The 15,957-nt window shown below is 33.4% G+C and overlaps 1 protein-coding gene across 8 annotated transcripts in view; it reads left to right on the top strand.

The window, feature by feature from the left end:
- The window catches only part of LOC143225831 (putative protein kinase C delta type homolog), an 80,177-nt gene extending 67,859 nt beyond the window's left edge, over positions 1-12,318 (top strand). For 5 of the 8 annotated variants that reach the window (XM_076455906.1, XM_076455911.1, XM_076455908.1 and 2 more), the window contains 6 exons: positions 931-1,022; positions 2,430-2,492; positions 3,667-3,805; positions 5,413-5,601; positions 6,144-6,284; positions 9,964-12,318. In XM_076455906.1, the coding sequence (XP_076312021.1) occupies positions 931-1,022; positions 2,430-2,492; positions 3,667-3,805; positions 5,413-5,601; positions 6,144-6,284; positions 9,964-10,113 (774 nt within the window). In that variant the 3' untranslated portion in view covers positions 10,114-12,318. Of the gene's footprint in view, positions 1-930; positions 1,023-2,429; positions 2,493-3,666; positions 3,806-5,412; positions 5,602-6,143; positions 6,285-7,821; positions 8,336-9,963 lie in introns of those variants that run through there. The other 3 variants (XR_013014101.1, XM_076455910.1, XM_076455909.1) reach the window with 3 other exon arrangements.
- The last annotated feature ends 3,639 nt before the right edge of the window (positions 12,319-15,957 follow it).

The following is a 15,957-nucleotide window of genomic DNA, read 5'->3' as shown; positions in this document are numbered from 1 at the left end:
TCCATACAAGTATGAGAATACCATTGCTGGTGGTTTCGAATTTTAAGTTGTTTTCCCTCTTCGTATTATATATTATGTTGTTAGAAAACAAACCACATATAAACTGTAAAATTCCTCCTGAGTTGCATCACCCTACAGAGAGGATCTGATAGGAATAGCTTATTGTCTTGAGATTCCACGGCATGTCACATGCTGAGAGTTTTGGCATGACCAAGTGGTTAGGACGCTTGATTCGCAATCTACGACTCACAGGTTTTAGCTCCGTCTCACCAAACATGCTCGACCTATCAGCCATGGAAACGTTATAATGTAACATTCAATCTCACTGTTCGTTGGTAAAAGAGTATCTCAAGAGTTGATGCTGGTGACTAGCCGCCTTCCCTCTATTATTTCACTGTTAAATTAGGGACGACTAGCTCAGATAGCCATTGTGTAGTTCTGCGCAACATTGCCAGCAAATCAAATCAGAAGCTGAGGAGATTGATTGCAACACGATATGTGTGTACCATTGTACGAGACTTTGTTACCATGTCTATCACTGCTTTACAAACCGTAAAGTGTAGAACTATGGTCTGTTTATAAGGAGATCAGCGTTTTCTCAAACAAGCGTTCAATGCACTAAGTCTACATCTTTTTTTGTCAACCACAATTTCATTTTTTTACACAAATTGTTACAGTAATGATACTGCTTTTGTAACTGTATTTATTTATTTTTAATTCTCCGGTGTTAAAAGTAAGAATGCAGCTTTCCACAGCGTGCGATACTCATTAAGAGCATAACATTCTACAGCATGCGCTGCTTGTTGTGTACGTTGAGTTGTATAGAGTAGGATTTTCATAACACTAGTAGTTTAGTGTTTAAGTAATCGAAAGAACATCTCGATTTAGAAAGTTGATGAAAACATTATGTAAAACGAATTTTTGTTACAGAGTCATCTCTTCTTTGTAATGGAGTATCTGAGTGGTGGTGATCTTATGTTCCATATACAACAGTCAGGAAGGTTCGACCAGGAACGAGCAAGGTAAGCTTACTCCTGTTATATTTACTCATTATTTCTTATGCAGCAGTAGTGAAAGTTCAACCAGGAATAAACAAGGTAAGCTTATTCTTATTACGTTTACTCAGTATGTTTTATTATCGTTGCACATTGTTGTTTTTTATTAATATAATTGCACATGAACTTTGTTATTGTTGTTATGCGTTTCTTTAAATTCTATTCTTCTTCCTTTTGCTTTCTTATTACAGCTATACGTTTATTGTGTATTTCTTCCAACTGTCACCCTTCGTTAGTCTACTTAATATACGACAGCTTCCTTAGAAAAAGGAAACTATGAGTCAATGTTTCGCCATAGTGTTTCAAGAACTTACCGTTCGAAACAGCACAAGAAAGACTGATATATCGTGCTATCTCTATGTGTATATTGATAATACTCTATTGATTGTTTGTTTGTTTTGAATTTCGCGCAAAGCTACTCGAGGGCTACCTGAGCTAGCCGTCCCTAATTTAGCAGTGTAATACTAGAGGGAAGGCAGCTAGTCATCACCACCCACTGCCAACTCTACTCTTTTACCAACGAATAATACGATTGACCATCACATTATAACGCCCCCACGGCTGAAAGTACGAGCATGTTTGGTGCGACCGCGATTCGAACCCGCGAGCCTCGGATTACGAGTCGAACGCCTTAACACACTTGGCCATGCCGGCCTATTCTATTGAAACCATTTAATACAAAAGATAAAACAGAAAAGCTTCATTTTGGTAGCAAGCTAACAACGAAGTGTTTATAAAAACATACATTTATTGTCTAAAAGGAACTATATGTTTTGAAAGTATTGTATTATAACATGCATCTTCACATAGGCAAAAAAGGAAAACGTCTATTTTTACTGTAGTTATAGTGAATTTGAGATATGTATGTCTCACAAAATGCTACAGTAGATTTTTAGGTTATTTTTATTACTTCCATTGTTGTATCTTATATTTGTTGATCTCTTTTTCTCTTTCTTATGTATTGTATATTTACATCACTATTACGTGTTATTTATCTTCTTTTTGTATGTGTGAACTGCATATAGATGCTGCAGATTTCAGCAAGCATATAACTGAGTGAATATTCTTTTGAACGGAAAAGAGAATGCGTTGTTTAACTTTATTATTTAAGAACGTTTATATCTTACAAAAAGTGTGTTTGATTTGTTAAACACAATATACTTAAGAAAAACAACAATAGCTGAGTGAAGTTTGTTCATTTATCACGCTCGGAAACAATGACCAGTCTTTTAGCGCGAATACGGTAGTGAAGTATAATTAATTATTGATCTCATAACTTCATATCGGTTTTAATTAAAACCGTATGCTCGAGTAATAATCTTATTGAGAAGTTTTTTTTCCAATTAATCTTGTTCAGTTTTCTCGGTATTTCAGGTTTTATTCATCAGAGATAGTTGTGGCTCTTAAGTTCCTGCATAAGCGGCGAATAATATATAGGTAAGTATCGTTGATATATAGTTCTGAGAAGACGCTTCAATTATCAGTGTTAAAAGAGTAAATATCAACTAGTGTTACATAAGTGGTACTATATATTGTTTCAGTTACGGTGCACCTACAGCTATGTGACCAATATGACTCAAGAATGCCCACTTCAAAAAGTAAAGATTATTCGTACATCTCACTAATTTTTATCATCTTGTTTGTATTTTATTATTATATATTATTGCTGTTTAACTTGGGTGAGTCATAGCTTTACGTGTGTTCCGTAGTTAGCTCTAGTAGGGATGCATTTTGTTTATAGGTGCAAGATGTGGTGTGCATGATAGATGTCAGTTCAAGATGCTGGACATAGTAAACTAGAATACAGAATGAATATTAAGTCTGAATGTTAGACGTAGTGGACTAGAGCACAGGACGATATTAGTTCTAGATGTGGAATGTAGTGGATTAGAGTACACGATGGATGTTTGGTCTAGATGTCAGACATAGTGAACTAGAGTACAGGACGATACTAGTTCTAGATGTGAAACGTAGTGGATTACAGTACAGAATGGATATTAAGTCCAGATGTCAGACATAATAGACTAGAGTACAGGATAGATATTTAATCTAGATGTCAGACATAGTGGATTATAATAAAGGATGGATATTTAATCTGGATGTCAGACATAGTCGATTAGAGTACAAGATGATGCTAGTTCTAGATGTGAAACGTAGTGAACTAGAGTACAGGATGGATGTTTGGTTTATATGTCAGACATAGTGGACTACTTTGTCTGTTATGAAGCCTCTTATAATTTAATTTGTTAAAATAAGAATACTTATTTCATTCTCGTAATCGTAAGGAAGGACTTCGATTTTTCTTCTCTATTAAACAAAGTCTTTCAATATTTCATTCTCTCTAACTAAACCGTCTTTCATATTTTCTTAACGCTATTACATTTCATGTTTATTTCGCTCCTCACCAACAAGGTTGATTATTTGTTTCTTGGATAAACAAGGTCTGTTATGATTTATTCTTTTTTCAATTCTAGTGACCTCGTGTTGTTTCTATTAACCAACATCTTACAGTTCTCTCTTAACAAGAACTTTGGTGTTTTGTTCTTTGTTAAACAAGTGATCTTTAACAAACAATTATGTTTTGTACAAGCCACCATATCTGATTTTTTAGAGATCTGAAATTAGATAACATCCTACTGGACAAAACAGGCCACGTGAAAATCGCAGATTTCGGGATGTGTAAATATGGTACTGCAAATGAACTGAAAGCTTCGACATTTTGTGGAACACCGGAATATATCGCTCCGGAGGTGAGGTCATGCTGTCAAAAGTCTGCATAAAAGTATAAATACACAAATCATTTTTTCGTAAATATACTCTTCAAAAAAAGAAACGCAAAAGGCAAAATATGAGACAAATTGTTAACAAGTTTATTCCGGGTAGTTTTGTATGACATGTGTGAAACTTTGCACATTCACTGCTGAACATCCAAAGTCTGCAAAGGCGAAATCCACGCTCACTAGGTGAAGTTTAACGTCACTCAACGTCAATAACGAGTATGCCCCCCGTGAGCATCAATAACTGCTTAGCATCTCCTGCCCATGGAAGCAATGAGATGACGAATCACATCCTGTGTCCACTCAGCCTGCAAAGCTGCTGCAAGCTGAGGTAGAGTCTGCGGTTGAGGTTGTCGCCGTCGCAGACGTCGGTCCAACTCGTCCCAAAGATGTTCGATGGGGTTTAAATCTGGTGATTTGGAGGGCCAGGGAAGAACGTTGATGTTGTGGTGTCTCAAGAAGACAGTGGTGAGTCGGGCTGTGTGAGGACGGGCGAAGTCATGTTGAAAAACGTCGTTGACGTTCACCATGATGGGTTGCACATGGGGCCTAAGAATCTCGTCGACGGTTGCGTACGGTCTGATCGGAAATCCTACGCAGCCCTGGTATGGTTGAGGCAGTAGACGTTGCAATGGTGGTCCTATCCCGAAGGTGACGTAACCGGATGTTGCGATCTTGTGCGGGCGTGGTCACACGAGGTCTGCCAGATCATGGACGGTCACGAGTTGATCCATGTTGTTGGTGACGATTCCATAGCCTTGTGATGGTGCTTGGGTGGACATTCACAGCTCTGGCAACATCTGATCGAAATTCGCCTGCTTCCAAGCGACCAATGGCGTTGTTGCGTTGTGCTTCAGTCAGTCTTGGCGTAACTGTATTGCGTGTCGGTGGCTTAACACTGAACTATGGAAACCGAGAACCCGTCACTTTTATAGGGATTTTGCACATATTGCACTTGCAGAACATGCAGATCTCTCAAACAAATTTTTTGGACACGCATGCATTTTGGCGAAAAATCCGATGTTTTCCACTGTTTTCAAAGTGCACAACTTTTATTGTCATTTTGGCCTGACAATCAGTGCCTTAACACATGTAACATCACATACTCTGAGCTTCTAACGTTATTACATATATTTCTCTTTAAAATAACAAAAAATCTCTTTTGCGTTTCTTGTTTTGAAGAGTATATTTATCCTGTTACATTTATTATTTATGAAAATATTTTTTCTTCAAATTCATTCAATGAAATAATTTATTATGCAAATAGTGTTTTTTGTTATATTTTACAAGAAATAGAATTACAAAAATGTATTTTTATTTTTATTTAATCATAGAAACTCAAAGTACAACATCGATTTAAGTGACCTTTAGTTAAGAAAACATTTAAAAGAAAAGGTTTACTCAATTTGCAGTAAAAATGTGTTTCAACAGTACTTGAGTGTTCAAAAAACTGTTTTGGGGATAACACAACATCCATTACTTTGAAACTGTTATTCACCAAATTTTACTAGATACAATTATTTTAAGCCGGTATAAATAGACATTTTGTTCGAAATACATATCATTTTAATTTTTGTCAGATCATCAAAGGGCAGCACTATAATCAGTCGGTAGATTGGTGGTCTTTTGGTGTTCTACTCTATGAAATGTTGATTGGCCAGTCGCCTTTTAACGGCAGCGATGAGGAAGAAGTGTATTGGTCTACCTGTAATGAAGAGGCGTATTATCCTCGATTTATCAGCAAAGAAGCAAAACAGATCCTCATCAAGGTAACAAGTAAAATACATTGTTAATACGTTTAATCAATACAATTTACAGTGTGTACTTGTTAAAAACTTTTAAGAAATATCTATACAACTGATAAATCATTAAATGTTTTATGAGACTTTGATTTTGAAGCTGAATGAATCCTATTTCTAGGATATATCGGTGATATTTCAAGTGCTAGATGTCACTTTCTTTAGAACATAGCATGGCGATATTTATTCATCATATCAAGTGAAAGAAAACATCAAGAGAATAATTTCTCACAATGTCAGAACTAAAACCGAAAATAACATCTGTAAAAAATGTGTTGTGAGTTACCAAGGTTTTCTGTGATTCTCAACAAAAGAGAGAGATTTTCAGTAAAAACACGACAGATTTCAAATCTGCTTTCACATTCTGAATTTTTTGTTTCATGTTAAATCTATACAGAGTACAATATATATATTTCATACCAATATCTATTTCATATTCCACTCCATGACATATAAGTGTATTTTTATTCCTATGTTGATGTTATTTTAATGTTAGTATTTCATATTTTCAGTTGCTGGAGAAGAACCCTGAAAATCGATTGGGTATGTCAACCTGCTCGGCGGGAGATATTTGTGATCAGGTATTCTTCAGAACTGTGAACTGGGAGAAAGTTGAACGAAGGCAACTGGAACCTCCATTCAAGCCTAAAGTCGTAAGTATAAATATAGATATTATTTTTTATTATTAAAAACGTAATTAGTTTTACGTTAAAACCCTATTTATTAAGTTAGAAAAAATGAATAGTTAAAGATGTGTTACTGCCTTAAAACTAATTTCTATGATTAATACTTTTTCAGCTGTGAACAACCTAATAATCGTAAGATTTGCAGTAAAAAGGTTGACTGATTTTTTTTCATGAAAGTGTTTAAAGTTAATTTTAAGATTGTTAGATATATAGGCTTAGTGTTAGACAGTCGATGATTTATTTTTGGTTTTAGATCAGCTAATATCTAGAAGGTTGTACATACTGTGTTTATATCTTAAGGCAACAGCGATTGAGGTCAAGTTAGGAGATGGAGTAACACATGCGTGACACTATATACAGGACTAAATGTTTGGGTATATCTGGGGTATTGCCACAGCTGTTTCAACTGCAAGATTAACACTACCGTTATGCTGTATAACAGATCTATACAGTCTTAAAGCACATTAAAAGTAGCATATTTATAATACGTAAAAAAGTGGTAAAAGTATTTTTTCTTTTTTCCTTGATCAATAAGTAAAACATATCGTAAACAAAATAGAACCCATATGACCAAAACTCCACTATTGATATCAATCCGATTGTTGACTGTTGTAACACATATTTTAATATGTGTTTCATAGTTTTAATGGATAATTGTTCTCACTAGCCACAAGGTTAAACCTGATAACACTGCACAACAATTTTTGTGAAAAGTTTTGCTTCCTGAAAAGTTTTTGCTGTTTGTGACAGGTACCTGGTGGGTATGCATAAATATAGTTTTGGTTTTGCTTCATCACGTAGGAACTCTGAGAAATAGACAGTTAACTGTTTACCGGCAATAACGTATTTAATTGTGTTTATGTTTCTAATGCGCTATTAAGTTCAACATAATTAAGTGTTTTGCTCCTGATTTTCGTTTGTATTCAATGTCCGGTGCGTCACGTTGCAGTGTCCAACAGTAGTCAGCAAGCATTGATGGATTCCAGTTGCCCTGATATCGTTTTTCCATTGTAGCAATATCCTGGTGAAACTGAAGGTTTCGATGAAATGGTACGTGATGAGCAAATCTGGATGTGATTTTCGTGATCAGCAGCCAAAAATCTATAAGGAACACCCAACAGTGTTCAAGAAGCAAAAACTTTGTTGTGCAGTGTAATTTAAGGACCTATGGCAACATGTGGGAACACTGAAAATAAGGGAATGGTTTTGTGGTTTAAAACGCTGTATACAGTTACGACAGAAAGTATTCGTACCCCTGCGTCGTGAGTAGTTTGTTCCTCATAACTTAAAAGGTATCACGATTAGGATAATGAATGTATAGTATATTATGAATATTATACTAATACACATCTACATAAATTTTTTTATTTAAATTGAACGACAAATAAAGTGTTTATAAGCAAATAACCAAACATAGGAGAGGCAGAAAGTGTTCGTGCGTCTACTTTAATGGTCAGTTGTGTAGCCTTTCAGGTGAATTACTTAGCGCAATCTCTCCTTATAGCCATCCGTGATGTTTGACAGTACTCGATTTGTAATTTCATCCATTCTTCTTTACCGAAGGCCTCCAACTCTTGCAAGTTTTTCGGATGACGCTGATGAACCCTGGTCTTCAACTCATGCCAAACGTTTTCAACTGCGATGACCACTCCAGAACGCTTATATGGTTCCTCTGCAACCAGGATTGCACATATTTCGATGTGTGCTTAGGGTCATTGTTGTGCTGGAAGATCCAACGACGCCCAAGCTGCAAGTTCCGAGCATCATTCTTGATATAAGTGCCTAATATATCAAAGTACTCTTCTTTTTTCATGATTCCATTAATGCGGTGAAGGCTGCCTACACCAGAAGAGGTGAAGGAACCCCATAGCATGATCGAGCCACCTCCGTGTATAACTCTAGGGACGGTGTTCTTTGGAAGATTTCGTTCCCCCTTCTTACGGAAAATATAGCAAACATCATTGTGGCCGAAAAGCTCGATTTTAGTCTCGTCTGACCGAAGAATACTCTTCCAATAGGTAAAGGGTTTATCTACATGCTTTCTTGCATACCTCAATAGTGCTTCTAAATGAACAGGCTTTAAATATGGAGTTCTACGAGGACGACATGCTTTAAACCCAGAAGAGCGTAACATGTTCGTAACTGTAGAGGTGCTTACTTCAACCCCAGTTTCCCTCACCAGTTTCTGTATGTCATTACGTGTTAAACAAGGTTCCTAATAACTTCTTTGAGAACCTTCCTATTGGTTCTCTCTTGAATTTTGGTGGGGCGTTCAGAACGAGGGCGGTTAGCAGTTAATCCTGTAAGCTTAAACTTGGCAATTATGCTTTGAACAGTAGATTTCGGCACATTAAGTTGTGTAGCAGTGCCGGAAAGAGACACACGAGACTTGTATTTTACAATAATTCGGTGTTTTAAATCACTGGACAGTTGTTTCCTGTTCACCATGATGACCAAACAGATAATGACGGAGACGGCGCTAAATTGCCGGAAGTACATGTTTTGCTGGCTAAATTCCAATAATTATGAACTCAGTGTCTAGTTCTGGAATGGTATAATGTAGTTTATTCGCCAAACTAAACAAAAGTTTCACGGGAATATCAGTTTTTTTCACACGTTCTGAACTGTACGAACACTTTCTGCTCCTCCTATTTTTGGTTATTTGTTTATAAACAGTTTATTTGCCGTTTAATTTACCTAAGTTTTTTTGTAGATGTGTGTTATTATAATATTTATAATATATTATACTTCTATTAGCCTACTCGTGATATTTTTAAGTTATGAGCAAAAAACCATTCGGGACGCAGGGGTACGAACACTTTCCGTCGTAACTGTATGTGTTAATATCTTCCCTTGACAGTTGTGGTTCGCATTTATATTCGGGTAGATCTTATTTATAATGACTTTAAGATAATATACCATATTAGAATGTATTATATTTATTATAGATTAAATGATTATGTGACTGCAGATCGACTTTAGCTTAAGTTTGTTGTATTTAGACATTTCAAAATTATGTAGCATATGGAATACATTAATGGATAAACAAAACAGCAAATAAGTGATGTGTGTATGTACGAAAATTATAATAAATATCCATTTATTTCACGTTATCCACTGTTGAAAGAGGGAAATGTAATAAAGGAATCAGTCATGTAAAGATAGGTTACAAAAAGAAAGCACCACGTTATATAGAGGTTGAAACCCTGTAAAGATATAAAAATGGTAAGTTAAACAAGAAAGATTGAGAAAAATTGATTCCCTTTGATTTTAATTCTTGTTCCAATAACATTAAAGAGGAGTCCAAATATATTCACTTTTATGTTGCAACTTCTTTTGACATTACATCTCTATATGTCTAACCCCTTTATTCTAGCTTGAATGTCTTTGTTCATGTTGCAAACTTAAATGTGGTTGATAATTAGAATGAAGATATATTTTGTTATTTATAATGAGATGCAACTACAAATATCTCTGAATAAAACAATCTCTTACTTTTCTGCAAGGTATTAACTTCATTGTATATCGTTCTTAATACATGCAGATAGGTAGAAAGACATGCATATAATATTTTATTAAATTCTGTTTCTAAAACGTATCATAACTGTCATGATGAGCACATATAAAGTTTCGTATCTTATTGCAGAAACACCTTTTTGATGCGAGCAACTTTGACAGTAACTTCACGATGGAGAAGCCAGTCCTCACTCCTGTTGATCCTCAGATATTAGAATCAATGGATCAGTTGCAGTTTAATAATTTCAGTTACACCACTCATTACATAGATGATGATTAGAAACCTACATTTCATACTTCGTGATTTATCCAATAATCACGTGACCAATATTAAACACTTGAAGGGTTTATTTATATAGCGAGCTCTAAGGTTAATGTAAAGAAAATTCAGTAATAGAATCAAACTAGAGTCTGGGTAATCGATTTACGGTCAATAGATAAACGTTATTCATGATTTCTTTTTTGTAGCTTCAGTCAGGAAGTTTATTTATTTGTAAATATAATACAATTAACTCGATGTGAAAGTGTATATTTTGAGTATTCACACAAAAACTCTAGGAGACCCAGGAAGAAGTCTGTTTTGTCTTACGGTAAAACGACTACGTGCAGACTTCAATGCTTAACCCTAACCCATAGCTCTTTTTCTATAGGTGTTCAAATGTTTTAGACTATGTTGCCATCTCCATTGAGTTACTATTATATTTTGAATACCTTGCACTTTACATCTTACCTTAATCCCCCATTTTTTATTTTTTTGGAAAGTGAGGCTTTCAATGGAATTTAAACAGTATTCAAACGCCTATGAAACTGGTTCTGTTATGGATTTAATCAAATATTTCAACTTACTCGGTTTTCAAAAAAGCAAACCTGCAAAGCTTGTGACACTGTCCTACGTTTAGGGCGTTTTCCAGGAGTAAAGAGTTATATGTTTTTAATGAGATATTTACACAAAATTTAGATTCAACGTAACCACTTCACATAATGAAACGATACCTGATGTTTTGTGGCGCTGGTTCGACTTCTGGCCAGGTAAATGGTTGACCAATTATATTGCCAGGATCGACTATTACTATGAAGGAAAATGAAAAGGCACTTAAAAGAAAAGTACATTGTACTTTTCTTCTTAGAAAATGAAGTGGTACGTTTCCTTAGTGAAGAACGAATCGACAAGTTTTCTTTTGAGAAAATAAAGCTGTGCATTTTATTCATGAAAAAATAATCGCTTCTTTTAAAATACAGCTGTATTTCTTTGTGACGTACTTCCAGAGGGAGGGTAGATATGTGACTTTATTGAAATAAAATATATAGTTGATAAATATTTATTGATATTTTAACAGCAAGTTCTGCCTTACACAACACGAATATCACAGCTTCTGGACTTGTAAGGGATATTGCAAGAAATAAAATGAAGCTATCTTATCTAAACCATAAAATGACGTTCGTTAGTCGTCGTAGTTAAACATAGTAACAGTTAGATAAGAGAATTGTGTTAAGAAACACGACTTCGCCTTATCACAAATATCATGTAAATAATTTTATAGTTTCGTTGAAAAAAAAATAATGAAATTATGTAACTACGAGTGGGCACAAAAATATTATTTACGTCAAATAGTTACCATGTGTCTTTTAGCATTATACCTTTTAGTACTAGGTACTGAGAATATGAAGTAGTGTAGTTCATAGTAGTTAAGTGTGTATGTAGCTTGTCATGATGATCTCATGACAAATCATTTAAATTATATTACTAATTTTGAAGACCATTTTTTCTATGTCTATTAGACGTATAAGGGCTTGATAAACGGAACTTTTCATTTACAAAATCTGATATATTTATTTATACTGACATACCTTACTCTTGAGATTAACTGTTTTAAATTATTTAAAATAAAGAAGGAAGAGCCATTGCAACAAAATATATCGTCCTACTTACTGAACGTGTAATGAAAATAAAAGTAAACTTTAGCACAAAATGCAGTATGAAACGAAAAAAAGTACTGAAATTAAAACAAAAAAAAATGAACAAAATTTTGTAATGACTCACTTTTCGCTTGAAGTTTTTTTAAAAGAATGAATTCTACTTGTTGTTTGGAATATTTCGTTAAATACGGTGTCTTGGTACAAAGAATTATAAAAGTAATTTTATTTGAGGCTATAAAATAAAAGAATGACAACACGAAAACGTATACAAATCTAAACTTACAAGTAATTTGTGTATAATGGAACATTTATAATTTTGTGAAAAACACAAATGTAGTTAAATGTCCAAACTTTCTGTTTATAAATATATATATGTATATATATTGTTTTATACATTCATTGTTACTTTTCTCTAGAGCTATGTAATTCAAATGGAGTCCAACTATTGTTTGAAATTTTAAATTAATCAGTAAACCATTACATAAAGGATTAAGAAATATCTGTTTAACCTGTACCAATCGAACTCAGATCGATTGTTGTTGTACTAAGAATAAATCATTTTATAAAATTTTTGTGAGTGCGCATTTTATATATTTTCACCAGGGATAATATTTCTCATTAAAAATTATTTACCATACTCCAGTTTTTAACAGTTAATACATTTTTAAATTAAATAAAAAGTAACAATATTAATTTAATATTGTAATATTTACACAGATTTTAAAAGCAATGCCACCTGATAAAAACCCCAGATTTTTATAAATAAGAATTATATAAAAATCGACATACTTCTATAAAAACCTGTAACTTCTTAAAAGTATCTAGAAGCAAACTATTTCCATACTTTTTCATGTGTTATGTGAAATAACAATGTTCAAGTTGCTTCTTTTTTTCTACTGAGAATTGCTATTAATTTTCAAAATCGTTTTTGACGTGAATATTTTTTAACCTTAAATTTTTAATTTTATATTATTTACTCGTATACTGCCCTCCAGTAGCACAACGGTAAACTTGACAGTACATCACATTAAAATTTGGGGATTGATGACTGTGCTGAAAACAGAACTATAGGCCATTGTGTAGTTTTATGCTTTACGAAAACAAGAAAATATTCTTTTATTTCTTTCTTTCTTTGGATTTGTTTATTTGTTGTAAAGCACGAAGCTATATAATGGTCTATTCATGTTCTGCCCACCACGGGTTTAAGCCCAATTTTTAGCGTTATACCACTGAGCCATTGGGGTGGGTTTTTCTGTGAAAGAGAACGAGAGTGCTGAGTCCACAGCTTAAACGTGTTTGGATGTTAATGTTTGGAATTAAGCACAAAATAACACAATGTACAATTTCTGCTCTACCCATCACCGGCATCGAAACCCGGTTTCTAGAGATGTAAGTGTACAGACATATTGCTGTGCCACTGGGAGTTAGGATATTAATGAAAAATTTGCTTGACATCCTACATATTATTTATAGAAGGATAAGCCTTGTTCTTAAGTTAATTCTAAATCTTGTTTTTTGTTTAAGTTTACTCCAGTTTATATTATAATAATCTTGACAATGCTAACTGGAGTTTAAAAATGAAACCATAAGTTGCAGTCATTATTTTAATTAATTAATGGTTTGGAGAATTATTCACTTCTCAATTATTTATCAAATTTATTATATTTGCTTACAAGATCTATACACACATTTTTCTTTTTTCAAAACAAATATATTTTCATATACAAACAATAATACAAGCTATAATAATACGTATTAAAAATAGTATTAAAGAAAATAATTTATATACAAAATTTTTACAAACTTGCAAACAATATTATTACGTATTATAATTTATCCCGGACGAGCTTTCAATTTATTATGTTACATATTACAAATTGAAATAGCCTGAAACTGAGTTATATTTTCATTTGGATTTAGAAAGTGATTAAATTTCAATATTTATCAAATTTATTATATTTGCTTACAAGATCTATACACATATTTTCCTTTTTTAAAACAAATATATTTTCATATACAAACAATAATACAAGCTATAATAATACATATTGAAAATAGTATTAAAGAAAATAATTCATATACAAAATTTTTACAAACTTGCAAACAATATCGATCTTCTATTTGATTCGGAACTTTGATGTCTTATCAAGGGTTCACAATGAATGAAGTAATTTCGACTTGAGAGCTAGCTAGCTCTTCGTTGATCACAAGCGAGTTTTCACTGCTGAAGATATATAATGTCTTCGTAAACATATTAACGTTCGATCTTAATCCACTAAAACTAAACGGTTTGTAATGTTCGAAATTTATAAACGATTCTTCTAGTGGAAAGGCGGAAATTTAGCAATACTGATTAAACAATATAAGTTACATGTAGTTTTAAATATATATTTAACTAAAAGATCAGTATTAAAATAAACTAGCTGGGATAACCCTACCCTGGACGTAAATTATGTAAGTTCATAGTTAATAAAAGGTTATCTTAGGACATGAAAATTATCCATAATTTAAAAAACTCTAAAACGCTCATAAAAACAACAAAATACAAAATTTGAAACTGTAACTTTGCATTATCTTCTCATGGAACCAACAAATCTTCATGCCAAATTTGGTAAAGATCCATCAACAGGGCCGAAGTAGTGGTGAAAGAAACAGGCCAATAAACACTCATAAAAACCGTAAAATGCAAAATTGGAAATTTGTGTGTATTTTCCCATTGACCTAACGAACCGCCGTACCAATTTGGTGAAGATCCATTCACATCCTGCGAAGTATGTACATGGACATACAACACACAGCACTATTATATTTATATAGATAGCGTCAGTGCATTGGATCTGCATGTGATGCATTATGACGTAACATCTGCACCCTGAGAATAGAGAAAAATTAAGTTCTCTTTGATGGGGAACAGAGACAAAATGGGAAAATCGTGAACCCTACTGGAAATGTATATGTACACAGGACAAAAATTTCGCGAAGTTGGAGGTTGAACATTCCGTAATAAAAAAGTTTTTCCGCTATCATATAAGCAATAGTTACATTATAATATGATATATAATAGTAAATCCGTCACAATATCAAGACTTCTAAAGACTACAATATACATGATATATATCAAGACTTATAAACTGAAGGAAATAGACACGCGTGATATGTGTCAGTTTTTGTGTGGTGTTTATCAAGACAAGTAAACAATAGGGGGTAGATGTGCTTAATGTAAATAAAACTTGTAAAGAATTGTGGATATGTGTGCATGATTTACATAAAACTTATGGATAGAAATGCGTAATGTATATCAAGACTTGTAAACAATTTATGCAAATAATACGCTTGCGTTTGTCTGTTTGGGGCTTTCCTCGCAAATTTCTAAATCAAACGATAGAAATCTCATACTGCTAGAATGGTCTTTGTCGAGGCCTCCTGATTGCATATTTTCTTTTCAATTCAGAACCACCACACCTGTTGTTTGCTTCATTAAACTTTTCAATGCAAAAAATATGGCACACGATGACATAGCGTCGTTGTTATCACGTGACGATGAGCTTTAATTTCAATCTTAGTTTTTATTTACAATTTTCTAAAAATTAACATTACACTAAATACAATTTAAGTCTAAAATATGCATGCGCAGTTCGTTCAAAACCATATGCCTATCATTTTATGAACACAATCAGACGTTTCTTTATATTTAGCTGAGTTTTCCTACATTCCAATTTTGCATTTGCTTTGCTGTGCATTAATTTAGCTTCAGTTCGTTTCATAAATTGCTATAAACACCTTTAAGCTACTTTTTCTCCACTACGAATTTTATTATTTGTTTCTGCGAATTTCTTAGGCAAAGGATCAAAGTATCACATACCCTATACACTGTTATAAATACCATTATGTTACGTTTTTGTTTACTTTATTTGTAGTTTCACTGAATAAAATTACGTCAAAGTGAATTTGTTTGTCTGAACTCGTATTCTTTCAAATAGATCAAGATTTATCGATTATTAGCTTACATAATGCCTGCAAGAAAATGTAACATAAATGGTATCTGTGAAGACGGTAGAAAAAATTTTAAGCGAAAGACATGAAAATTACTACAAACGTTTTGCAGGTAGCTTCTAGTAGTCGATAAATGTGCGTGATGTATATCAAAACTATTAAGTAATATTGATTAGATTTACGTGATGTATATACAACTTATAAAGAACAGTGT

This window comes from Tachypleus tridentatus, chromosome 9, assembly GCF_004210375.1.
Source record: "Tachypleus tridentatus isolate NWPU-2018 chromosome 9, ASM421037v1, whole genome shotgun sequence".
In the NCBI taxonomy this organism is placed as follows: Eukaryota; Metazoa; Arthropoda; class Merostomata; order Xiphosura; family Limulidae; genus Tachypleus; species Tachypleus tridentatus.
This window is presented reverse-complemented; position numbering and strand designations above follow the sequence as displayed.